The sequence below is a fragment of the Empidonax traillii genome, unplaced genomic scaffold (assembly GCF_003031625.1).
Source record: "Empidonax traillii isolate 1590-97213 ecotype Southwest subspecies unplaced genomic scaffold, ASM303162v1 scaffold12:size2584012, whole genome shotgun sequence".
In the NCBI taxonomy this organism is placed as follows: Eukaryota; Metazoa; Chordata; class Aves; order Passeriformes; family Tyrannidae; genus Empidonax; species Empidonax traillii.
In genome coordinates this window covers 2,001,276-2,024,670 of record NW_020955205.1, presented here as the reverse complement: position 1 = coordinate 2,024,670, position 23,395 = coordinate 2,001,276, and the positions used below count along the sequence as shown (strand labels likewise).

Sequence of the window (23,395 nt, the reverse complement as noted above, 5' to 3'; positions counted from 1 at the left end):
AGGAAGTGGGAAGTCAGACCAAGCTGCGTTTTCCCTTTTTTAAGGCAGAAGGGGTATCGGTTTTGGTAAAATCCACACGTAGGGGGGCTGGGGAGAGGTTGAAGGTACAAACCTGACCCTGAGCATCACAGCCCCAAAGGTTTCCCTTTGTTTTTTGGGAATGCCACAAAGTGGAACCGCTACACAGCCCCTGATGAGCTCAGATCCTAAAAACGGCTCCCACTGGGAGAATGGCAGAGAGCCAAAGCCTAATCAGGAGCAGGGACAGGTGGCCAGGGCAGTGTCCAAGGTCACCCCTGTCCCTGACACAGCACGGGGGAGAGGCTCTGCTGCCTCCCTCAAACCCTACAGAACATGCTGTTAGCCCTCCCTGCACCCACTCCCAACACTCAGAACATGTTTGCCCTGATAGAAGTTTTATTACAGAATTTTAATGGCACTGCAGGAGTAAGATAAATCATTAGAGCCCTAAAACCCAGCCTGAAAAATAGACATTTGCCAGATCTTGATAACCCCCTGGCTGCGGGTCTGGTCTGGAAGCAGGAAACTAGTTTTTCTTCAGTAAGAAAATATATGCTGCTAAATGAAAAATATACAGTTAGAAGAGTTACTGGCTCACAAGCTGCTTGTCTGGGGGTGACACCTCTACCAGCTCCAGCGTGTGGAACGAGGAGTCGCTCACGTGGAAAAGAGGAGGAGGTATAGTGTATATATAAATTTAAAAAAAAAAAAAAAAAAAAAAGGCAAAATTCAGGTTTGTTCGCTCGGTCCGATTACGAAATGGCCTTGGCTTCAGGCAGGAACGCTTCCCAGTACTTCACCAGCTGCAGGGACAAGAGAAGGAGAAAGTCAGGAACCTTGAGGACGCACCTGCAGTGGGGGGGGGGGGACACTTGAGGGGTTCACAACCTGAGCCTGAACTTGGAGGTAAAACCACATAAACAGGGCCACTCACCTGTTGCTGAGAGTTTAACAATGTCTCAAGGTATTTCGTGACGTGGTTTCTGAAGTCCTTGGATTTCTCTTTCTGCAAGAGACAAGCACGAGGCTGAACCAACCACCAAAACCCTCTGGAAAGGGGAACTGCCAGGATTTTCCTGTTCCTCCTGCGGCTTCACAAGAGGACCCGCACAAGGGCCTGGGACACGGAGGATCTCTGCCCATCCACCTTCCTTTGAACAGATACGCCGTGGAGAAGCCTCCTCAGCCAAAAGCCCTCAGCAATGCCCTAGCTCATGTGTCTGGATTTATGGATACTGCTGGATACCCAGGTGCCCCATGGCTGACCCAGGCTGGCGTTCCCAGTCGAGGGCTGCCCCAAACATACCTCAAACCGTATCACTTCCTTGCGGATGACAGCAGAAATGCGCTCAAAGTCCCTTTCATACTGTGTCACACGGGACTCCCACTGTGGAGAGAGGAAGTGTGCTGTTTCAGGGCAGGGGAAGGAACTCCTGCTCCCATCTCCAAGGGTGTTTGTAGCCATGACTGGATGTGCGAGAGGTGTTGCTGAGGCAGAGCCTGGTGTTCCCGGTCCTCTTCACCACAGGAAGCTCAGCAGGGAAGTCACGGGAGGGGGGACCATGAAGGCTGGGTAGGACTCAAGGCTGGCTTATCCCTTGTTGTAGCTTGGCCATATACATCTGTCCCTCCTGCTCAGGAGGTCCTCCCCAGCCCCAACGATCCCTTCCCCAGCCCAGAAGGTCCCCTGCTGGAGCATGGAGGCCAGAAGCAGAGCAGAAATCCCATGCTCCTCATTCCCTACCTCTGAGATCTCCTCCTTGGCCTGCTGTAGCTTGTCAGGTTTGTTGGCCCACAGCAGTCTGGCCTCCACCTCCCTCTTCTTCTGCAGCATGGTCTGGGCATCCTGCCACCGCTGCCAGGTCTTCATGCGCTGGTCAAAGGCTCCCTGGAGGCAAGGAGGGGGCAGAGGTTGAGCTCTGTGCTGCCTGAGCAGCTCCAAGGGGCTCTGCTGGCAAGGAGACACTTGCCAAGGGGATACCTCAGGTGCTGGACCAAAGCTGAGCCAGAACACAGACTGTATCCTGCTCTGGAGCATTCACAGATCCCAGTATGGACTGGTAGACAAGGGAGGCTGTGTCCTGGCCTCTGTAGCCTCCAGAAACTCCTGCTCAGAGGCAGGATGTGTTTGGGGCGAGAAGGGCTCAGCCTGCAAGACTTGCTGCTCTCTTGGGATTTGCTTCTTTAAGCCTCCAGCAACAATGCCAGAGCACCAGACTTGAAGACTAAGGCTCTTGGCAGGTCTATCTGCACCACCCAGATCGCAAGTCATCAGCTCACAGCCTCAGTCTTCACCTCTGGAAGGGTTGAGGCCACTTACAAGCTGTGAACTTGCTCCACATTCCCCCTGTAGAACAGCAGCATGACCAAGCCTCACTTACAACAATTTTCCAACCTAAATACATGCTCACCTGGACAACCAACAAGTTTCCCTGTTCCTGGAGAAGCCGTGCCATGCGTGCCCTCTGCTTGAGTTTGGAAGACCTCCTGGCATTCCTAAGCCTAAGCTGGGTACGAGGAGCAGGAGCATTGCTTACCCTCACAACCGAGAGCAGGCGGATGTAGTCCCCCAGGAGCTCAGCCAGGAGGAAGAAGTCATTGTTGGCCTGTTCATGGTGCAGCTGTTCAATCTTCTCTTCCACCTCAGCCAGCTGGGACAGCGCTCGGGACAGGGCCGTGTTGTCCTCCGAGCTTCCCAGCATGGCCAAACTCTTGGCAAACTGGGCTGTGTTCAATGCCAGCTCTAGAAAAGGGATGAGAGTCAGGAGATGGGCTGGGCTGCACTGGGTGCTCCCCAGCCCAGGGTTCAGCCCAAGGAGCTAAGTCCCAGGAGACATCAGCTGGAAGGGCCAACACTGGCTGGGTCAGAGCCAGCAGCTTCCAGCCACAAGGAGAAGGGAAGCAGCCAAGCAGGGGGACAGGAACAGCTTTGCAGGAGTCAGACAAAACATGCAGAGGAAGGAAAACATCCCTACTCCCTGTCAGAGGATGGCTGGGAAGGAGTAAATAAGATCAGCTCTGTTCAGGCTTGCTACAGCAGCCTTCATTCCCATGAGGAAAGGCTGAGGGAATTGGGACTGTTCAGCCTGGGGAAGAGAAGGCTCCAGGGAGACCTGAGAGCCCTTTCCAATGCCTAAAGGGGCTCCAGGAGAGCTGGAGAGGGACTTTGGACAAGGGCCTGGAGGAACAGGCCAAGGGGGAATGGCTTGCCACTGCCAGAGGGCAGGGTTAGATGAGATATTGGGAAGAAATTTTTCCCTGTGAGGGTGGAGAGGCCCTGGCCTAGGTTGGTCAGAGAAGCTCTGGCTGCCCCATCCCTGGAAGCATTGATGGCCAGACTGGACAGGGCTTGGAGCAACCTGGGATAGTGGAAGGTGTCCCTGCCCAGGGCAGAGGGATGGAATGAAATGAGCTTTAAGGTCCCTTCCAACCCAGACTATTCTGGGATTCTGTGATCCTGTAAGACATGGGTTCCCTTCCACACTGCCATCCCAAGCTTGTGGAGTTGGACAGAAGAACTGGGGTGACATTTTTACTTCTGTCTCCTGTGATGAAGACTCAGAAATGTCCCTGGGACACCCACCACTGCTGACCTCCCTCAGGCATTGCCCAGGGTGTGACTGTCACAGCCCAAGTCCCATAGTGCGTGGTGCCGACCCAGTCACCTTTCCGGTGGTTCACAAGGGTCTCCACCACCGCGTGCAGCTTCCGCAGTCGCTGGTCCTCACACTCCACCTCCTGCAGCTTCTCCTCGAACCACTGGAAAGGGTAAATCCGCAGTTGATTCCCACACGTGGGCTTTCCCTGCACCCCACACCCAAAGCTGGGGTTGGGAAGGGCACATGGCTCCGGAGCAAGGGCAGGGACAACCCAGGGTGTCCCAAGGCTTACTATGTCTGATTCATTCATCTTGATGGTCATTTTACTGACAGCATCTGTAGCTTTGTTGAACATCTTCAGTATTCCTGCTCCACTCAGAGTCTGGGTGCCTACTGCTCTTGGGAGCTGGAAAGGAATGGAAAAATTTTCTTTGAGATATGAAGAGATGGAGACAGGCTGAAGAGCTGGGGGTGTTCAGCCTGAAGAAGAGAAGGCTCCAGGGAGACCTTAGAGCCCCTTCCTGAGCCTAAATGGGCTCCAAGAGAGCTGGAGAGGGACTTGGGACAAGAGCCTGGAGGGACAGGTCAAGGGGAAATGGTTTTCCACTGCCAGAGGGCAGGGTTAGATGGGATACTGGGGAGAAATCCTTACCCTTGAGGGTGGTGAGGTCCTGGCACAGGTTGCCCAGAGCAGCGGTGGCTGCCCCATCCCTGGAAGTGTCCAAGGTCAGGTTGGATGGGGCTTGGGGTAACCTGGGCTAGTGGAAGCTGTCCCTGCCCATAGCAGGGGGTGGGAATGAGATGAGTTTTAAGGTCCCTTCCAATCCAAGCCATTCCATGATTCCATTTTGCCTGAGGTAAAATCAGTGCTGACTGATCTCTCCCTGCCCTTATCTTGACCCATAAGCCTTTCATTTTATTTTCTCCCCGTGTCCAGCTGATGGGATGATGGAGCAGCTTTGGTGGGTACCTGCTGTCAACCCATCATCCCAGTTCCCATTCTCACTCTAACAGGGGAGTTCTGCAACATCCTGCCTCCTTAACTGCTCAGCTACCATTTCCTTCAGCACTTCCAAGAAACTTGGAGCTACCTTATTCCACACTACTGACCTCCTCCTTTTCCAAGAACTCCCTGACGTCCGGGTCCTGCAGCATGGTTGGATGGCTGACCACTCTCCGGAGGTACCTGTTGGGAGGAACACACAGAAGGAGTTACTTTGGCAGCAGCAAACCTGGTTATGAGCCATCAGAGTGAGCTGTGATACGCTTGGTATTTACTTTGGAACAGCAGCTGGAAAGCAGGAAATCAACACCAACAACTGTTCTAATTCACCCACCAATTTTCCCACCTCCCCACAGACTTTGGTGATGCCCCCAGGCAAGACCAGACCTCTCAGAGGTCCCTCCCTTTGGTCAGGGACAGCTATTGGGGTTGTACCTCTCGAGAGCAGCCCGACGTTTTTCTAGGAACTCTGCAGAGGAGGAATCTTCTTTCCCAACTTTCACTTTGGTCATGCCTGGCACAGAAGGAAGATGTGATTAATGAGCTGCTCTAAACTCCACACACAAGGTAAAGTGGTTTATGACAGACTATCAAGGTAACTGTGGAGGAATCTTACAACAGGAATTAGACCTTGGATCAGCAAGAGCTACTTGAAAATTTAAACTCAAGGAGTTTTGACACAGAAAAGAGGCAAAGCAATGGTCTGAACTCAAGTGAAACAGAAATTCAGTGACATCACAGAGGTTTTACTCTACACCAAACAGGTGTGGAAGCATCTGTGAACTCCATCAAGACTTTCAGCCCAGAGCTCCAAGTAAGGAACTAGAGCTTTGTCTGTGCCACAGAACCCAGATTATTTTCCCTGGCTACTCTGCAGCTTCTATCAGCTCTGAGACCACTGCAGGCCTGTCCTCAGGCACAGAGCTCACCACCAGAAGGACCTACAAGAGCTGTAAAGGCCCAGTGCTTGTGCTCTGCACCTCCACCACTCACCTATGAGGCTCTTCTCAGGCGGCGGAGGGACAATGAACCCGTTCTGGGCGTGTTTCTCCGACAGCTTCTCATAGAGACCCAGAAAGTCACTGAACCTCCTTTTCACTGAGAACTGCTTGTTCCTGAACATCGGCATGCTGGTCTGGGGGGAGAGATGAGATTTGGGTCAGACATCCCCAGGGAATCTCAGCCATCACACGTGGCCTTGCCAGCTCTACCTGTCACCTCTGGGATGAGGTAGGACAGCATGAGCTCTGCAAGAGACCAGGAAGGAACAGAGCAAGTTTTGGCCCAGGTTTTCCCCGATTTTCCTCCCAACTGTTCCCCTTGGAGAGAGCAGCAGCATTAAAGGTACTAAATAACTGAGCAGCTGGTACTGTGGCCACAGGCTGCTTAGTAAGCCCTGCTGCCTAATCCCATCATCCCTGCTCCACACAGGAACAGGGACCCCCTGCAGGTCACCTAAAGACTACAAGAGCTACCAGTACTTCAGGCTGTGCTTGCAGAGCAGGATTAAGGATAACAAGTATTCTAGTCCCCTCTTCAGCCCACAGGTTGCCTGGAGCCCAGCAGCCGTGGTACAGGCAGCTGGAACAACTTTCCAGAGCCAAGAGGAGCACTCCAAAGCACTCCAGCAGCTGCAGGAGGCTCCATTTCTCTTGGAACATGAAACCAGCTACAGCAGCAGCTCTGCAGCAAGTGCTGAGCTCAGGTCAGCTTAGTCAGAACCTCGGCACTGAACCTTCAGCAACAGCCCTGGTGTCTGAATATCATTCCTGCTGCTCCCTTGAATTCAGAGAATCCCTATCAGCCAGGCCTGCAAAGAGGGAACTGGCTAGGAAAATTAAGCCAGTCTCATTTCAAATAGATTCCAACCCTATTCCACAGCTAGGCTCATCCTCTGTGGATTATAACTCCCGAATCCATGGAACAAAGCATTCAGGCCTCTGTTTATTTAGGTCACTGCTGGCTTGGCTAAGGACAGACAGTCCAGATGCCTTTAAGCATGGAAAAATAACAGGGAATTAGACACAGAGGGGTTACACATACCTGTGTTGATACTTTGTAGGCTACATAGGCATTCATGCCATCCCCTATGGAAAACAGAGCGAGATGTTGGATTCACATCACCACTTTCCACTATCCCCTGAACACAAGTACATGGCTCCTGGCCTTTTCCTGCCTGGGCATTCCCAATTTTGGGTCTAAAAGAGCCCTGGATTTCACTCAGAACCACAGGCAGCATGCTGCTGCATGGCCCTAGACCCCTGCCCAGCAGCCACCTCCCCAACCTGCCTGCTCATCCCTCCCCACACTTCCCATGGAGCCAGCTCTCACAACTGGGTGCTGTTTGTGCTGGCAGTGTGTGGGTCGACTCCACACTTTTGCTCAGCACCCAACAATATGAAGAGTCTCTTCAAGGGATGAGAGGCAGGCTGGATGGGGCTGGATCCTGGAACACCACAGGCAGTTTGCTCCAGCTAGCACAGAAATCCCCTTGTTTACCTACTAGTTCAACCAAAGGGCATCCTCAGAGCTCCAGTGCTGCCCCTAAATCTACCTCTGATTTGCACCTCCCATCTCCAGAGATCACAAGCCATGGAGTGGGAACAATCTGCCACTCATGAGGCTGCTCCTCCAGCTGGCATAAGGTGTCCCCTTGGATTCTCTGCATCCCAGGAATTTCTACATAGCTGCACAAGGCTCTCCGACCCCCCACTTTCAATAGACAAAAACCCTCTTGCTTCTCAGTTTGAAGCCAGAGTTGCTTCCCTGGCAAGCACAGCTGCTAGTAAAGGTGCCAGAGCATGGAATAATACACTTAGTTTCAGGTTAAGGGAGTTTTGCCTCCCCTGTGCCAGCTCCACACAAGGCATGTCACATTTCCAGGCCCCAAGCATCCCAAAAATCTTAATCTTGGCTCTCTGGCTTTCCAGAGGCTGCCTCTGCCTTGCTTGTTTTTACACCAGACATTTTGCTGTTTGCAGCATCATTTCTTTGAGATGCTGAAGGAAGTCTTAGAAAATTTCCTCCAGGATCAAGTCTGTTGGTGGAGACAGCTGGAGCTACAGCATGGAGGCTGGAGCTGCAGTGGGTCCCATGGCCAAGCCTGGCTCTTCTAACCATGTTCACTGTGCAGGACAGGACAGTAACTCACCAACTTTCTCCGGGTCACTCACTCCTACAGTCAGCTCAAATTTGTCCTCCTGTTCCTCCTCCTCCAGCTGTTTGGAGCAAGCACATAGAGACAACAAGTTAAAACCAGGAAGCCAGGGCTCAACCCACCCCAAACCACTATGGTGAGCTTGTCACCCTGCCTGGGCACCTCAGTCCAGCCAGGGCCACTTTATAAAGCCTTCCAGATCCCTCACTCATGTCCAGGATACACATTCCAAGGATCCCAAACTGAATCTGTTTTTCCTACACCGCTATCTCCCCCGACTGATGAACAAACTGCTCAGCCCCAAGGTGAAACTGTGCAGAGCTCTGAGTCACAGCTCAGACCCCCAGGACTAGATCCACCACTTGCTATTCCAGCTTTGGAAGCAGCCTGCACTTCTACACAAGCAGGATTGCCACCAGTCTGACCTAAGCCCCACTCCAGTGATATCAGTCCCAGACTGATGGCCTGAGATACAAGTCAGGGCATCCAATATGGCAATTACAGTAATTACATCATTTCAGATCTGTGTTTACAACTGAGTGAATGGACAGGTTCCTGCCAAGGACAGTCTGGAACCAGCAGGACAGGTTGGAAGAGCAGATCTCACCTCCTCATAGCTCTTTGAAGGGTTTCTAGAAGAAGAACTTGCAGCTACGTCTATTGAAGGGGGAGGGTTGGATGCTTTGTCCACCTCCTTCTTCTGGTTGTTCTGCGTGCTGTCGAGGGACAGTTCCACAGTAGCATCTGTCAAGAAAAGTTTGCAAGGTCAGCCTCTCTTCTTGGGGTTTCTGGAAAGGCAACTGCGATATTCTCTGCTTCATGGAATCTTGGGAGTAACAATAGTCTTAATTAGCAAAAAAAAAATCCATAGGGAGGACATCCGTAAGCACTGGGAAAAGCATGACTTAGAGCAGTAAGAGCATTTGATCACTCCTGCTGGGGAACATTATGTTAATCCAATGAACTTCTTATTCCAGAAGGAGCCAGGTATCATCTCCTTGCTATGTGCTAGAGGAGTTGCACACACTGGAAGAACTAAAGCTGGATTTTACCTGGCAGGCAGGCCAGCCTGGGAGGAAGGCTCCTTCCGAGGCCTCTTCTCCATCCAGAGGATGTAAAAAGCTCCACCTCTTAGCAGAGATCTCCAAAACTGACTCTCTGTCAGAGTTGTCCCACCGTGCCAGGGCTGGGGAAGCTCTAAGCCTCCTCATTTTCACCTGCTAAGGGGTGTTGCATTTCATGTTCCTAAAGAACAGCAACGTCTCTCCTGGAGATGCTTCCTCCACTGACACAGATGTAGGAAAAAGTGGAAAATGAAAGTCTTTTAACTCTGAGGAAACACTCACCACCAAAGGTTTAAGGTGACGAAACTAAAGCAAACCCATTTTAATCCCCTTCAACTCCCAAACAGTTATTCCTGTGGCATGATTGTCGTGGACACCTGGAAGAGGCTACTCCAACCTTCCCAAACACAACGCAGGCTAGAATAGGAGTTTGAGATGAGCACTTGTGATAGTCCTGAAATATCCAAGACCAAAGGCTCCAGGCCTGCAGCTCTGAGCGGCCCAGTAAACACCCAACAGACACAGACTCACCTGCAAATAGGTCCTGATCGTCCTGCTCCACATGAACCCCATTCTCTTTGGAGGGGCTGCTCACAGGGAGGAGAGATTCCCTTTTTGGGGCCGGGGGATTGCTCTGTGAGAGGATTAAAAGCAGACAGACACGAGATCATTTATGCTGAGGGATGGAGGAGCAAACATGTCACTTCCTCATCACCCCACCCTGCTGCCCTTCCACCCACCTTCAGTGTCAGCATCTCTGCCACTGTTAAGGACACCAAGTGTCACACCAAACTCCACAGCCAGTTTCCACCCTGACTTTTGGCAGAACAGGAGCAGCTCGCAGGTCGCTGGGATGTGCCAGCCCATGAGCAAACGGATCCACTGGGAAAGACCATCCTGGCTGCTGGGAACAGCCTTGGGGACTAGGAGACAGCCCACCTGAGAGTTTGTATGCCAACCAGTCCACTCCAGCAGAAAGCAGAGCTGCTCCTGCATTCCCAAATCATCCCTCAGTCATCCCTCATTTTACAGGCAGACAGATATTCCAAGAAGAACGGGACAGCAATGCTATTCTGTTGGTCCTGGCAGCGAACAGAATGGGTCTTTGACAGGCAGTAAATGGAGCTCTATTAGCAGCGACTCCAGACTGACAGGCTCCTTGGCACTCTCTCCAGCAAGGAAACGCCATCAGATCCCACTGCTCCTGACAGATCAAAGCTGGGTTGAGGCAGTTCCTCTTTGAGGTGGGCTCATGTCTTTGGGTGATAAAAGAAATAGCCTTCAAAACACCCATTTGATGGAGAACCCTGCCGTGTTTGAGCATGTTTTGCTGAGAAGGGACAGCTCCCAGCTTGGATCACAGCAGTTCAAGGCGTGAGCTATGTTTGTTAATGACGGACAGCAGGGAACAGACCCCCACACCAAACATCCCACCCAGACCCACCCAGGGTGCCCAAGCCAACAAGAGGGCTGGTACCACCCGTGTCCTGTGAGTAGCAGGGTTCACACAGATCCTCCACTGCAGTTCTTCAAGCTGGTAGAGAAATCCCACTCTGCGAGGATAAGGTGGTTTTCTATCAGAACTGCTTCCAAGTTTGCCTTAAATTTAGTTCCTCAGACACAAAAGCACCACACCCTGTTCCTACTTCTCCATCTGCTGCTACGGAGGAGCTGTGGTCCTGCTTAGCTCAGCCCACAACATGACACCAGCTGTCCCAGGGCCGGATTCAGCACCCCCTAACACCACGTATGCAGGCAGAGGTTCACCTGTGCCACTCTGACACTTTTTTGGGAAGAGTTGGCCCTTGGGGGCATCCCTACAGAAGGATATGGTCATACGGGGATCCAACCTCAGTCTAAAACTTCTTCATGAGGGGAACAGGAGGGGCAGGCACTGATCTCCTCCAGTGACAGGACCCCAGGGAGTGGCCTGAAGTTGTGTCAGGGGAGGTTTGGGCTGGATATTAGAAAAAGGTTCTTCCCTCAGAGGGTGGCTGGGTGCTGGAACAGGTTTCCCAGTGCAGTGGTCACAGAGCTCAAGTGACTGACAGAGCTCAAGAAGCATTTGGACAATGCTCTCAGGCATATGGTGTGACTCTTGGGGACGGTCCTGTACAGGACTAAGGGTTGGACTGGATGATCCTTGGGGGTCCCTTCCAGCTCAGCATATTCTGGGATTCTGTCACAGACAGGTGAGGTCCAGCTTTAGTTATACTTGGGTATGACCCAAACCCTTCTTCGCCAGTTACTGCATGATGTCCAAGTGCTACTGAGCCACATGAACACCGGCAGCTGGGTGGATCTGCCTCCCCTGCTTCCCAGAAAGTGTTTTCCTAACATTCAAGGGCAGAGAGACAAGCAAAGCCACCAGGTTGGACGGAAGAGCCAAGTATTAGTTATGACAGTGGCCTCAACAACACTGCTGAGCACCTGATAAGCTGCTGCAGCTCCCCAGCCTCCCCTTCCAGCACAGGAATTCCTGTGAAATTAAATGGCATTCATCCCTTTTGGTGGGCCACAACAAGCCACCTCTTACAACCTCCAGTTCTTTACCAAAGACAGGTCCTGAGAAGCTCCAGGCCATCTCCAGGACCTGGTACCTGCCACAAGTACCAGCATTTTCCTTTTGCCTGGTCCAGAGTTGCACTTTCCAGGGTTGTTTTCCAAACACACAACCCAGCTGCTGTTTTGCCTGGAGTAGTGCCAGAGTTTCTTCTTCACGAGGTCACAATCTCTCCATATCCCCCCAGATCTGCCTCATTCCCTTCTGCCAAGCCACTAGTAACACATGCACAGCTCAAGGACACCAGGCAGGAGCTCCACCAAAAGCAGAGTAGAGGCAGCTCCAGATTTGTGCCAATAGCAGGATAAGCCTGGCCAGACCATTCCCAGTGGATTCACATGGTCACAACCATGCTCTGCTCAAGGCCTCCCTGGGCTGGGAAACTGCAAAATGTTCTGGAGAGACTCCTGTGACAGACACCCATCCCTCCTGCACTGTTGGCTGGATCAGACAGGCTGGAAAAAGTCTGGGAGAGGTGGGCAGAGGCTCTTGGAGCTCAGGGAATCTACCCCAGAGCATTCCAGCCTCCACCCTGCTGGAAGAGTTTCTCTAGCAGATGTCCTTGCTCCACAAAGATGCTGATCCCAAGGCCAATGCAAGACAGCAGCTGGCTGAGGAGGGATTCAGTTTGGGAAGGCAAACTGAGGCAGTGTTTTAACTCCCCTCCTGCCTGCTGGTCACTGCCTGAAGCAAACACGGGACAGAATGGCAAAAGCCTTCAGCAACCTGGAATTCCTGCACAGGAGATTGTTAGAAAAAAGGAAAGGTATTGAAACCCTTCAACCCTCCACTTTCAGCATGGAATTCGTGCAGCAATGCAGCAACTGGTTTGCTGAACCAATACCACCAAACCCTCCAAGATCCTCCTGCAGCCCAGCAGGACACTAGTGAGCCCCCTGGGCAGGAGACACTGGATGCCTCTTCTCACCTCACCCCCACTGCTCTGGGGGTTCATCCCTCAATCCCCAACTGAGGGTAGTGAGCACTACACCAGCCACACCAGCATCCTCTGGATGTCAAGAGGACCGGAGCTGCCAATGCAGGGGGAAGGCAAGCCTCCCCCCATCGTGAAGCCTCACAAGCACAGCAAAGAGGCCGACCTGCAGCTGCTACTGTGGGATGGTTTGGGTTTGAAGGGGCCCTAAAGCCTATCTTGTTCCACCCCCTGCCACGGGCAGGGACACCACTAGACCAGGTTGCTCCAAGTCCCGTCCAGCTTGGCCTTGGACACCAGTTCTGCAGGACTGGACAGGTTACAACCCCAGGTAAACGAGATGCAGCCGAGAACGAGTCCTTTCTCAACCCCACAGCCACGAGAGCCACTCCCGACCTCCACCCGCCCCCACGAGGAGGGGGCGCTACGCTCCCTGCAGGGACACACGCCCAGAGCCATCACTCCCCCTTATCTTGGGGGCTTTGGGGCGTTTCCCCCTGCGTTCACCAAGACCCGCCGCAGCCCACAGACAGAGGGCCCGGCCCCTCAGAGCCCCCCGGGGGGCGCTGCCGCACTCACGCTGCCAGTGAAGATGTCCTCGCCCTCGGAGTCGCTGTCGGGGGCGCCGGGCCCGCGGGGCTCGGGGAAGGGCGGCGGGCGGCGCTCGGTCGGGGAGGGCGAGCGGGACCCGCAGCCGCCGCCCGACGCCATCGCCGCCGCTTCCGCCCGCGCCGGAAGCGCCCGCCGCACCTTAACCAGCGGGGGCGGGGCCAAGGCGGAGGACACACTTCGGATTGGGCACCGCTCCCTTCCGCCCCGCCCATCCCCGGCACGGACGGCCAATGAGTGCCTCCTCTCGGCGCCGCTGGAGGGCGTGGCGCGGTCACCATGGGAACGGAGGTGCTGGGCCGTACCACTGAGTTGACTGGGGGAGCATCGTGTCGTTTGCTCCCCCCTCCCCCCCCGGTGAAAATGGGTGAGCCCGGGGCTCCCTGTGCCCTCAGCGCCTCAGGCCCCAAAACAGCCCTGGCTGAGCCCCTGCCCCTCCCAAAACAACCCAGGAGGAGCCTGTGCCTCCCCAAAACATCCCAGGATGAACTACACCCCCAAAACATACCAGAATGAGCTCCATACCCTCAAGACAACCCAGGATTAACCCCATACAATCTCCAAGACATCGCAGGATGAGCCACATACCCTGAAGATGTTCCAGGCTGAGTTCTATATTCCCCCAGACATTCTAGGATGAGCCACATACAACCTCCAAGACATCTCAGGATTAACCCCATCCTCCCCCAAAACATCCCAGGATGGGCCACATACCCTGGAGATGTCCCAGGCTGAGTCCTATATTTCCCAAGGCATCCCAGAATGAACCCCATACACCCGCCAAGACATTCCAGGATAAGCCCTATAAGCCCCAAGAGGTCTCAGGATGAGCCCCAGCCTCCGGAGGTGTCTCGGGATAAATCCCAGACATCGCAGGACGAGCCCCATATCCCTGTGACAGTGACAGCCCTCTCATGGTGCTGAATCATCACCACTCCCTCGGGCCACAATCCTCTCAGGACAGTGCCAGGAGGAGCCAGGCAGGGCAACAAGTGAGGCAGAGCCAGGTGAGATGCCCTGGACTTCCACCAGCTGTGGGTTAAAGGAGAAGGTCTGGATGTAGGTGAAACACATGGGGGTCCCTGACCTGCTGGATGCCCCTCAGCTGGATTAATTCCTGAATGCTGTCCCAGGGAGAGGGTCTCTGTCTCCAGGTGGGAAGCACTGAGAGAGCTGCTGGGTGGTGCGAGTCCCTCAGTTGTGGGAGAGTATCAAAAAGAAATGGATTTTCCTTCTGTTCCCTCAGCTGTTTCCTGCAATGAAGCAGAAAAATCCAGCATAGACCTCCATCCCTTCACACTGGAGAACTTGGTCTAGTATGTGGCTGCAGCCATGTCCCACTCCCATCCTTTATCTAGGCTGGCTGCCAGGCAAGAAGCAAACAGAAAAACATAACACAGCTTATCCTCATCTGAAGGACTCTCTTGTATCCTCCCTGATTCCTGCTATCAGGAAGCAGTTGCTCATTCCCTCCTGTCTGAAATTCCCTCCGGGATTTGTGACAGTAAGGCCTGTTCTTCAGGCTGTCAGGTGGGACCCCATGCAGGCATGCTCCTGGATTGCCTCAGTGGGTTTGGAATGAGGACAACCTGCCAGTGTCACTCAGTGGACGGTTAGGGATGAAATACAGCTGTCCCAAAAAACTTCCAAAGGATGAAGTATGAGGAAACTAAACATCCTTTAAGATGAGCAGGAGAGGCAGCGGGATGACAAACACAGCTGCCAAAAGGATCTGGAGATCCTTCCAGCTAGACCTTCCACTCCGAAACAGAGGAAACCAAGCTACCTTGATAAGCAGTGGAGATAAATCCCACCCAACCCCTCACGTCCTTATTTTCTGCAAATTCCTCATCTGGTCCCTGAAAGATGCCTGTTCAAAGCGATAGTTTCACCTGCCTGGGTTGGAGCTTGGGCAGGCTGAGGATGAGACAATTTTCTGCTGCAAACCTCTTCTGAATACACACCAGGCTTTGGGTGTCAGGTTTAGACCTGGACTGGAAAGTGGCCCAGTCTCAGACGTCCCATAGGACTGGGGGAAATCCCAGCATAAAGCTAGGCAAGAGCCACAAAAATTCCTACAGTGGGAGCAGACATTGCACCTGCTCAGCCCTAGATGCAGGAGTGAGAATCAGCTTGGGGGTAGCCAAAATTGCTCAGAAAGATGCTTCAGGGTACTTTACTGTGGCCCTGATTGCAAGGCTTAGGACTAAAGAGTCTTTGGGAGCTCATTGGAGACAAGAGATGCTTTATGACCCACTCATGTATGTTTAAGATCCCCCATATCCTTTCCATGTGCTCCCCGGTACCTGCATGGATCTTTTCTTCCCTCTCAGGACAAGCTCTGACCCATCTTCCCCACCACATCCCTTCTCTCCCAGCCCATTCCACACCCTGGGCGTTCAACCCCCCTCTGTCCCTAGCCACGTGGGTCCTCTGATCCCCTCTCCAAGCACTCCCTTCTCCTCCATCCCTTTTATCCTCCTTCTGCGTACTCTGAGCATCCTCCTCTATGCTCTTCCTTCCCCTTTACCAGATCTCCATCATCCCACACTGGGGTCTCCATTCACAGGAATACCCACAGGATCCAGCAGAAGCTGCCCACAGGAGCCAGAGAAGCTGGTTAATCACCTTTTTATTTTATATTAAGTGCTATACACAAATTCCACCCCCCCAGGTGCTCCCAGCATCCCTGTGCAGACCCCAGACTTGACACTGCTGCCAAGTATGAAGCCAAAATAAGTTACACCCTCTCTGTGCTCCCAGTCACAGGGGCAGGGCGGGATCAGCCCTCCAGAGCTGGCCCTGCCAGTGCCCACATCACCCAGAGTGCCCTACACCAGGGTGTTTGCTTCCAAACTCAAAACCCATGGCATTGGGCCCTGCCTGTTCCCAGCACCACTGGCCCCAGATCCCCTTCCCAGCTCCTGAGGTTCAGCATAACATGGCAGCCTCCGATGGCAGTGGGGAACACCTGCAGGGGAAGGATGAGGTTGGAGCATCAGGTTGTTGACCCACCTCAGAGAAGCAAGAGCAAAGGAACAAGGATCAGGTCAGCCCCAGGGAGGTCTGAAGTTAAGTCCAAAGGGGGACAGAAGCAGTGAGGGCCCAGTGCTGTCCCGCTCCTCCTCTCCAACAGGATCCCCAGGAGAGGCAAGGAGCCATTCCAGGAAGTACTCACTCCATCTTGGCTTCCAGGTGGTGGACAGTCTGCTTGTCCAGGTAGCGGCAGAAGAGCGAGAGAAGATTGCTGGGCAAGAAAAGAGGCTCCACCAGTGAGGCCTTGGGCACCTGCGACAGCTCCCGGGCCACCAGGTACACCATGTCTGTCCTGGGGGCATCGGCACAGAGGGTGAGCACCCCATGGGCTGGCAGACTCCCCACCCCACAGCTCACATAGCCCCTCACCAAGCCTCAAAGTCCCCACTCCGTGGCTCCAGCGGCGCATCCGATGACAGCAGTCTCTCCCCATGGCTCAGCAAGGAGTAGAGCAAGGAGATTCCAAACTGCAGGGGAGCACCAGAAGGAACGTCACAGCCAGCAGTGGTGGCACCCCAGGGACACCACAAGGCTCAGGGCCACATACCTGGTTCTTCAAGGCCATGGCAAGGGGGAGCTCAAGGCACTCAGGCAGAGGCCGGGTCAGCTCCTGCAGGACCTCGATGAGTTTGCTGAAGGGGATCCCGCCCACCACCTCATTCAGTGGGCTGTAGAGCAGGGGGAGAGACTGGGCAGGGCAGAGGGGAAAGCAGGAATCTGAGACTCTTCGACCCATCACAGCCACAGCCCCATCCCAACAGATGGTGGGGATGGACACTGCCACCAGGACTGCTTTAACCCCTCTTGGAGACCTTTCTTCTCCTCCCTGAAGGGAGGAGACTCCTGTCTCATAACAACCCCACAAGACAGGACCCCCCGTTGCCCAGAGTGCCCCCCAGTGAGAACAGAAGGGGAAGGAGGCAGCCCGGGCCATTCCTGCCCCGGCTGGAGGTGCTCGCCTCATCCAGCACGTCCTTCTTCATGAGGAAGGGCAGGTGGTGGGTGATGGTCAGCAGGATCTTCTCCCCTTGCTCCTGGGTCAGGTGGGGCAGCAGCCGGGCCACAAGCTTCTTGCCCTTCCTCACACACAGCAGTTGCAGGAATTCATCCTCTGCCTCCCTGGGGATGAAGGCTCCATTGGCACAGGTCCCGAAGGACCTAGGGCATCTCTGCCCAGCCAAAAGGACGAGCATCAGCTCCAGTGAAGGGCAAGGCTCACAGGCAGGGTCAGCACAGGCCACGGTGACACAGCAGGCAGGATCCAACACTCCCTGTCACTCAGACCTGCTCACCCATGGCCATCTCAGATCCACAAGGACCAAGCTGTGCTGCCCACTCCCCTCAGCACAGACTCACTCCTCGCTGCTGCAAGCCCTGATTTTCAAGGCATGGTAGAGACTCTCTACTTCTTGGCTCTGCTGCTCCTGCTCCACCCCCAGGGCCAGGGACATCTTCCGCCGTGCCTCTTCCACTTCCAGCAGCTGCAGGAAGAGCTGGAGAAATAGCACACAGCAAGGAGGAACCTTAGAGCATCCTCTACCATCTGGTTACCCAGGCCCCTGTCCATAGATGTCCCACTGGGAGATCCCTGGATGAAAATGGAGCACCTGGACCACCCCACTCTGCCCTGAATCATTACTTCCTCACCTTCTCAATCCTGTGCAGTGCCCGCAGCCGGTGGCTCCCTGCAGCCTTTGGGAGGGGAGAAAGGAAGGCACAAGGGTTACAGCCAGTTCCAGACACCACTGCTGGCCCAGTGCTGGGCCAGCTGCTCCCTGGGGATTAGAGGTAGCTTCAGGACACAGCAATCCATGGGACCAAGACTGCCCAGAACCCCATCCCGCCTCTTGGCCAGGGACAAGCCACCACTGCTGAAGTGGGACCTCCTCCAACTTTGTGCCCCATCCCACTACTTGAGGCAGGTCCTATAGCTATTCTAGGCTCCAGGGGGAACTCAAAGCAGCATTCCTGGCAATTCAGGGCACCAATTAGCCTGGCTTCCCCTCACCTACCTCCTCCACAAGGGCGTGGTGCACAGCATCAATGGCCCGGCGAGGACTGTAGCAGGTGGACACAGCAACCTGGCCCAGCGAGCCAGCAATGCGCACCACTGTGAGAGGAGGGACACGGTGAGACCACGGCCACAAGCCCTCACCCAGCCCCCAACACTCGCCCCAGCCCTCACCAGAGTCATAGGTCTCCACTTTCTGGATGAACGGTGTGACCAGCTTGGGGGTGTCCAGCTTGTTGCGCCCACCCAGCAGCTCCTCCTCCTCCTGCCTGCGCTCCAGTTGGTGGTAGTACCACTGCAACAACAGGCCAGGAGTCCCCTCCAACACCCTGGAAGGTTCCTCTGGCTCCCAAAGCCCAGTCCCAAGGAGAACAAGCCGCAGGTGCTGCAAGCAGGAGCTCACCTGGTAGTAGTAGTCATCATCCATGTTCTCACTCTGCAGCTGGATCATCTCCACCTTGACAACCCAGTCCTTCTCCTTGGAGGTCATCAGCCCAGCGTGAGGGTCCATTTTAGGAGACCATGGCTTCTTGGGGGAAACACTGGCACAGGAGGAGACCTCAGCCTGCTGTGACCACCCAGAGCCCTCCCTGCACCCCACAGCTTCCCAGGGACCCCTCATACCTCTGCACCTGCCTGCCCTGCTGCTGCCGCTGTGTCAGGATCCGCTGGTGCTGGGGGTGCAGCTGGGTCATGTGGCTAGGCGTGCTGCAGGGGAGACCAGACAGTGGTCAGGAGGGGCTCAGAACACCCCCAGAGCAGGGATACCCTCCAGCTGCTTTGTGGGGTTCCACCTGGACACCCCATTCCTGCTACCTGAGGTTCAGCTGGCTGTTAGCTGAGGGGCTGAAGAAGAGAGCAGGGTCCAAGGAAGGGGACATGGGCCCAAAGTGCATGGCCAGGGGCTGCAGTGGGCTGTCCATGGTGGGGGACCCGGGCTGGAAAGGGGCTGGAGACGTGTACCCTGCAGTCTGAGAGGAAGAGAGAAGCAATCAACAGTCTGAGCGCCCTGGATGGGTCAGCCAGCTCTGTGCTGGCTTCTGGCTCCCATCCCCACAGGGGCCACCCTCTGGCACCACACCACACCTGCCACTGTCCCCATCCCTTGCTGCTCCAGGGCCACAGTGGTAGCTCCTAGCCCACAGCATTACCTGGTTGGAAGCGAAGAGCGGAGGGGGCCTGCGAGGTAGCGGGAAGGGACGAGGGGGGCATGGGGAGCCAGGAGGCATCAGGGGCGCCTGCTGAAGGGCAGGAGATGGGAAGTGTCACTGGGACAAGCGTGTCCTCCAGGCTGCACCTCCAGGGACAGGAGGACAGAGGAAGAGAGAATGCAAAAGCCCCCCTACAACCTATTACCTGCTGGAGAAAGCGCTGAGGAAAGGACTTGGGAGACATCAGTCTTAAGTCAGGGTGCTTGAGCCGGGGAGAGTCCCCAAAGCCCCTCTGCACATGGGAGCCAAGGAAGTCGAAGGCCATGTTGGTGGATGGTGGGGGCCTCTCCAGGACCTGGAGGATGGCTTTATCCTGCAGGGACGAGGCAGCAGCAGGTGGGAACGGGGCCCAGCTGGGATCAGTTTAGTTCCCCCAGCACCAGGCAGCTCACTAAAACCTTCAGTCACTGTTCAAACAGACCATGCATCACCTGGGGTCCCACCGTGGTAGTGTGAAGCAGCTGGGAGGCCAAAGGGACATTCAGCATGGGGCTCCAAATCCCCCCAAACTCAACAGTTTCACCTTCAAAACCAGGCTCTGCTTTGAGTGGGCACCTCCATCCACAGCCTTGGCACCCAAGGCACATCCGTGCACCTCTAGAGGTGTGATGAGACTTTGGAGATTTCCCCAGTTACCCCAAATCCCTTTGTAACTCTTGTGCCAGGGTAGGAGGGCCTGGCTGAGAATACCCACCTCCAGCACGTGGTGGGGTGAGACACTGCCAGGGCAGGAGCCCCACGTCCCAGGATCCATTGTCAGCTGGAAGACAGGGAGATGGTGGGCACAGGACAAGAGGACATGAGGAGAGGGGCAGAGGACACTGTGGGGGCTGCTCAGCCTTGTCACCAGAAGGGAGGGGACATTTTTACCATGTCCTCCTTGCCAAACTCTGCCCAGCAAGCACCAATCCTGCTGTCCAGCACCGCCGAGTCCTGGCTCTGGAAGGAAAAAAGAGTTACAGGTCTGTCTCCCTTCCCCAGTGCCCTACGTGGGGCAGGACCCACAGGAGTGGGGATGAAGAGGGGAGCAGTGGGACCCCCCCTCTCCGCTCACGCGTCACCTCCAGCGTGGGTTTGCTCTGCACGGCTCTCATCACTGCCGGGTCTCCCAGGTCATTGGGCTCCTCACAGGGCTCCTGCTCTTCAGTTCCCAGCTCCTCCTCCTCTTCCTTCAACTCAGAGCCAACCTGCTCCGCCTTCAGCTCTGTCCCACCTTCCTCGTGGGGCTCTCCCAGCTCCTCTGGCTGCTCAGCCGCTCCAGGCCCCAGCTCGTCCCCAACTTCAGTCTCCTCTACCACCGCTTCAGCCACATCAGGGCTCGTCTTCCGTGGCACCAGGAGTTTTAGAGTATCCTCTGTGGAGTCTCGGTCTTGGAGCAGGTAAGCAGGGCAGGGTGTGTGAGTGCCTCGGCAGTGCCCACGGGGGTCCCTGCTTCCCCCTTTGGGAGCTGGCTGATCTCCCCGACACTCACTGGAGCTCCCCTGAGGTCTTACCTAACCCAAAAGTCATCTCATTGTACAGGTCGATCTCCTCATCCTCCTCGGCCATCTCCAGCAGAGGCGCATCTTCCACCAGTAGGAAGTCCTCGAGGATCTGGAAAGGGAAGCAGCAGGGTCCTCGCTAAGGGAGAGGTAACCCTAACATGCTCTAAAAGCGGAGGGGTCACCAACCTCCTCCCCACCCCGCTGGTGGCGCCAGGCAGCCCCAAGGGCTCCCAGCTGGAAAAGGGAAGAACAGGAGTCACTGGCACTACCAGCGACGGCAGGACCCGCAGGCTTAGCCCGCCGGGACAGGAGGATGCCGGTACGGAACGGCACCAGCCCGGCTGGCGCTGAGACACCACCGGGCTTCGGAGGGAACACCCCGCTACGAGGGCACGAACAGCAGGCGGGCACAAGGAAGGGACGCGCACCGCACGAGTACCGCCAGAGCAGTGTCTGCTCCGGCACCGACCGCTCCGGGGAGCGCCAGCCCCGGGAGAACGGGCACCGCCGGTGGGGCGAGGCGCGAGGAAGCGGCCGCGGAGAGGGAGCAGCAGAGCAGGGCGTGCACTCACAACGGGCTCGCCGCCCTCCGCCATCCCGCCGTGCCTCCTCCCTCCCACCCGCCCTCCGTTCGTCCCGCGTCCCTCTACGGGGCCGCGCTGCCCCCGCCGCCGCCTTTTACCGCCCGCCGCCCCCGCCCCGACATGCGCCTGCCGTACAGCATGGCGGCGCCCAGGTGAGCCCCCCACCTGCGCCTGCCGTACAGCATGGCGGCGCCCCGGTGAGCCCTGCGCATGCCCCTGCGACAGGCGTGGATGGGGATGAAGCCAAGGGGATGAGGATGAGGAGGGTGAGGTTTACTGACCCCCACCTGCGGCCCTCGGGGCACAGAACATCACAACCCGGCTTTTCCCACTGCTCCCGTTGCTTCCTGCCTGCCACTGTGTTCTCTGAGCTGATACCCCTCTGAGGAGTTATGGGAAACCTGTCTGTCTGGCTGGAATCACCCTGGAGATGTACAGATATGAGCTTGAAAGCACAGGGGTCAACGCTAACACTGTGAATCATTGTGTCCTGCCAAGCACAGCGAGGTGCCCTCATTTTCCCACACACACACTGGACATCTGGGTGCTGGGAGCACCTTGATTGTGTTACCCACTCACAAATAATTCTGTCTGCCAGTAAAAGCAGAAATGGCCCAAAAGAGGAAGATTTGGCTGCTCTGACCAGATCAGCCTTTTAAAAACATCATGTGGAAAGGAGTTGTGGTTCAGCTTCTCTTTACAAGGAAAGTCTGACGAGTGTCACTGGTCGCAGTGGAGTCATTGCCAGGGATTCACATTCCAAAAGGCAGGGAAAGGATCCACATCCTGCCATCAGCTCCTTGTGTGATCAGTCCTCTCTGAGCTAAGGGGATTGCCCACCTGAGCAGGATCAGACTTGCCTCTGGGTCAGGCTGGACGGGGACGGTGAACTCGATGGCAGCTCTACCACCAACATGGCCCTTAGAGATCTCAGGCTGGAGCCCTGGGATCTCTGATAAGGTTCTGGCCGCAGCTGCTATGCTTATCTCAGTGAAAACACTGAGTGTTTTCAGCTGCGTGGCTGCTGCACCGCTCACCGAACAGCCAGCAAACCCAGCAGGGGCTGGGCCAGTGGGTATCGATAACAAGTGTTTTCAGGATTTTCCTTTGTTTGTCCTCTCCTGATTTACCTGCTGCCTTTGGGATGTTCTCCATATGTGCTTTATTTGTTTGAATCAGGTTTTAATATTAAGAAAGCAAGTCTTAAAGGGCCCAGTGTTAGAAGACCACTATAATACTGCTGTTTCCTCCCCACTAGTAATGACTTTCCTTTCTTTTCCCTTTTTTCCCCTTTCCAAGGAGTGTTACCAGACTGCTCGGCAGCATTCCCAGCCAAGGCACCAGAGAACCTGATTCTTTGGCCTTGGGGTTCTCATGCTTGATGTCAGGAAGTCTGTGCTGCATTGAACAACAGTAAATCCCTAATCCCAGAGCCGCTGGACTGAGACATTCCACACAGGCCTCAAGAGAGGTTCGGAAAGGAAGGTGGATGAGCTGTGCCTGCGTAGGCTGTTTGCATATGATCCCTGGATGCAAAACCTTCTGCAAGAGGTGGAGTTTACTCCCATTTCGGTTGGAAAAGCCATCTAAGATCATCGAGTCCAACCATGGCCCCAGCACTGCCAAACCACCACTAAACCCACGTCCCCAGGTGCCACATCCACATGACTTTGAAATCTTTCCAGGGATGGGGACTCCACCCCTGCCCTGGGCAGCCTCTGCCAGGGCTGGACAGCCCATTCAGGGAAAAAGTTTTCAGTCATATTCAACTTAAACCTCCCCTCGTGCAACTTGAGGCTATTTCCTCTTGTCCTATCTCTTGTTCCCTGGGAGCAGAGCCTGAAACCCCGCCCTGGCTCCACCCTCCTGTCAGGGAGTTACAGAGCGCAGGAAGGCCCCCTATGAGCCTCCTTCTCTGCAGGCTGAGCCCCTCCATCTCCCTCACTCGTGGTGCTCCAGACCCTTCTGCAGCTCTGTTCCCTCCTCTGGACACGCTCCAGCCCCTCAATGTCCTTCTTGTCATGAGAGGCCCAGAACTGACCTCAGGACTCAAGGTGTGGCCTCAGCAGTGCCCAGTAGAGGGGATTATGGCTGACCTGTGCTTATGGCCACACTGTAG

The 23,395-nt window shown here is 55.2% G+C and overlaps 2 protein-coding genes across 4 annotated transcripts; both read right to left on the bottom strand.

Annotated features, from left to right (window-relative positions):
- Nucleotides 1–399: 399 nt before the first annotated feature.
- SNX1 (sorting nexin 1) lies at nucleotides 400–13,052 on the bottom strand. Its single transcript, XM_027889603.1, has 15 exons — nucleotides 12,921–13,052; nucleotides 9,376–9,478; nucleotides 8,388–8,524; nucleotides 7,775–7,841; nucleotides 6,667–6,710; nucleotides 5,617–5,758; nucleotides 5,059–5,137; nucleotides 4,731–4,806; nucleotides 3,913–4,026; nucleotides 3,687–3,780; nucleotides 2,559–2,764; nucleotides 1,766–1,909; nucleotides 1,328–1,408; nucleotides 956–1,027; nucleotides 400–824 (listed from the first exon to the last, which is right to left on the bottom strand). Exons 1-15 carry the CDS (start codon nucleotides 13,050–13,052, stop codon nucleotides 774–776), a joined length of 1,542 nt encoding a protein of 513 aa, XP_027745404.1. The 3' UTR covers nucleotides 400–773.
- Nucleotides 13,053–15,530: 2,478 nt separating this feature from the next.
- On the bottom strand, nucleotides 15,531–23,360 carry PATL2 (PAT1 homolog 2). Of its 3 annotated transcripts, none has more exons than XM_027889590.1 (19): nucleotides 23,318–23,360; nucleotides 20,702–20,801; nucleotides 20,270–20,577; nucleotides 20,079–20,147; nucleotides 19,903–19,968; nucleotides 19,354–19,521; nucleotides 19,149–19,238; nucleotides 18,814–18,968; nucleotides 18,622–18,705; nucleotides 18,401–18,539; nucleotides 18,172–18,292; nucleotides 17,999–18,096; nucleotides 17,634–17,678; nucleotides 17,343–17,479; nucleotides 16,946–17,105; nucleotides 16,534–16,674; nucleotides 16,356–16,453; nucleotides 16,129–16,278; nucleotides 15,531–15,921 (listed from the first exon to the last, which is right to left on the bottom strand). In XM_027889590.1, exons 2-19 carry the CDS (start codon nucleotides 20,754–20,756, stop codon nucleotides 15,882–15,884), a joined length of 2,124 nt encoding a protein of 707 aa, XP_027745391.1. In that variant the 5' UTR covers nucleotides 20,757–20,801; nucleotides 23,318–23,360; the 3' UTR covers nucleotides 15,531–15,881. The 3 variants fall into 3 exon arrangements, with proteins under 3 accessions (XP_027745391.1, XP_027745381.1, XP_027745372.1); XM_027889580.1 differs by lacking the exon at nucleotides 23,318–23,360 and adding an exon at nucleotides 21,442–21,846; XM_027889571.1 differs by lacking the exon at nucleotides 23,318–23,360 and adding an exon at nucleotides 21,265–21,325.
- Nucleotides 23,361–23,395: the final 35 nt, after the last annotated feature.

Bases quoted from the DNA above. Each gene is read 5' to 3' on its own strand.
- SNX1 (XM_027889603.1), bottom strand. From the start codon at position 13,052: ATGGCGTCGGGCGGCGGCTGCGGGTCCCGCTCGCCCTCCCCGACCGAG. The intron at 5,138-5,616 runs GTGAGTGGTGGA...CTTCTGTGCCAG, and splicing joins GCCTGAGAAGAGCCTCATAG to GCATGACCAAAGTGAAAGTT. The intron at 1,409-1,765 runs GTAGGGAATGAG...CTCTCTCCACAG, and splicing joins CCAAGGAGGAGATCTCAGAG to TGGGAGTCCCGTGTGACACA.
- PATL2 (XM_027889571.1), bottom strand. From the start codon at position 21,288: ATGGCGGAGGGCGGCGAGCCCGTT. The intron at 18,706-18,813 runs GTAGCAGGAATG...TCTCCCCTGCAG, and splicing joins AACAGCCAGCTGAACCTCAG to CACGCCTAGCCACATGACCC. The intron at 18,540-18,621 runs GTATGAGGGGTC...CTCCTGTGCCAG, and splicing joins CAGGGCAGGCAGGTGCAGAG to TGTTTCCCCCAAGAAGCCAT.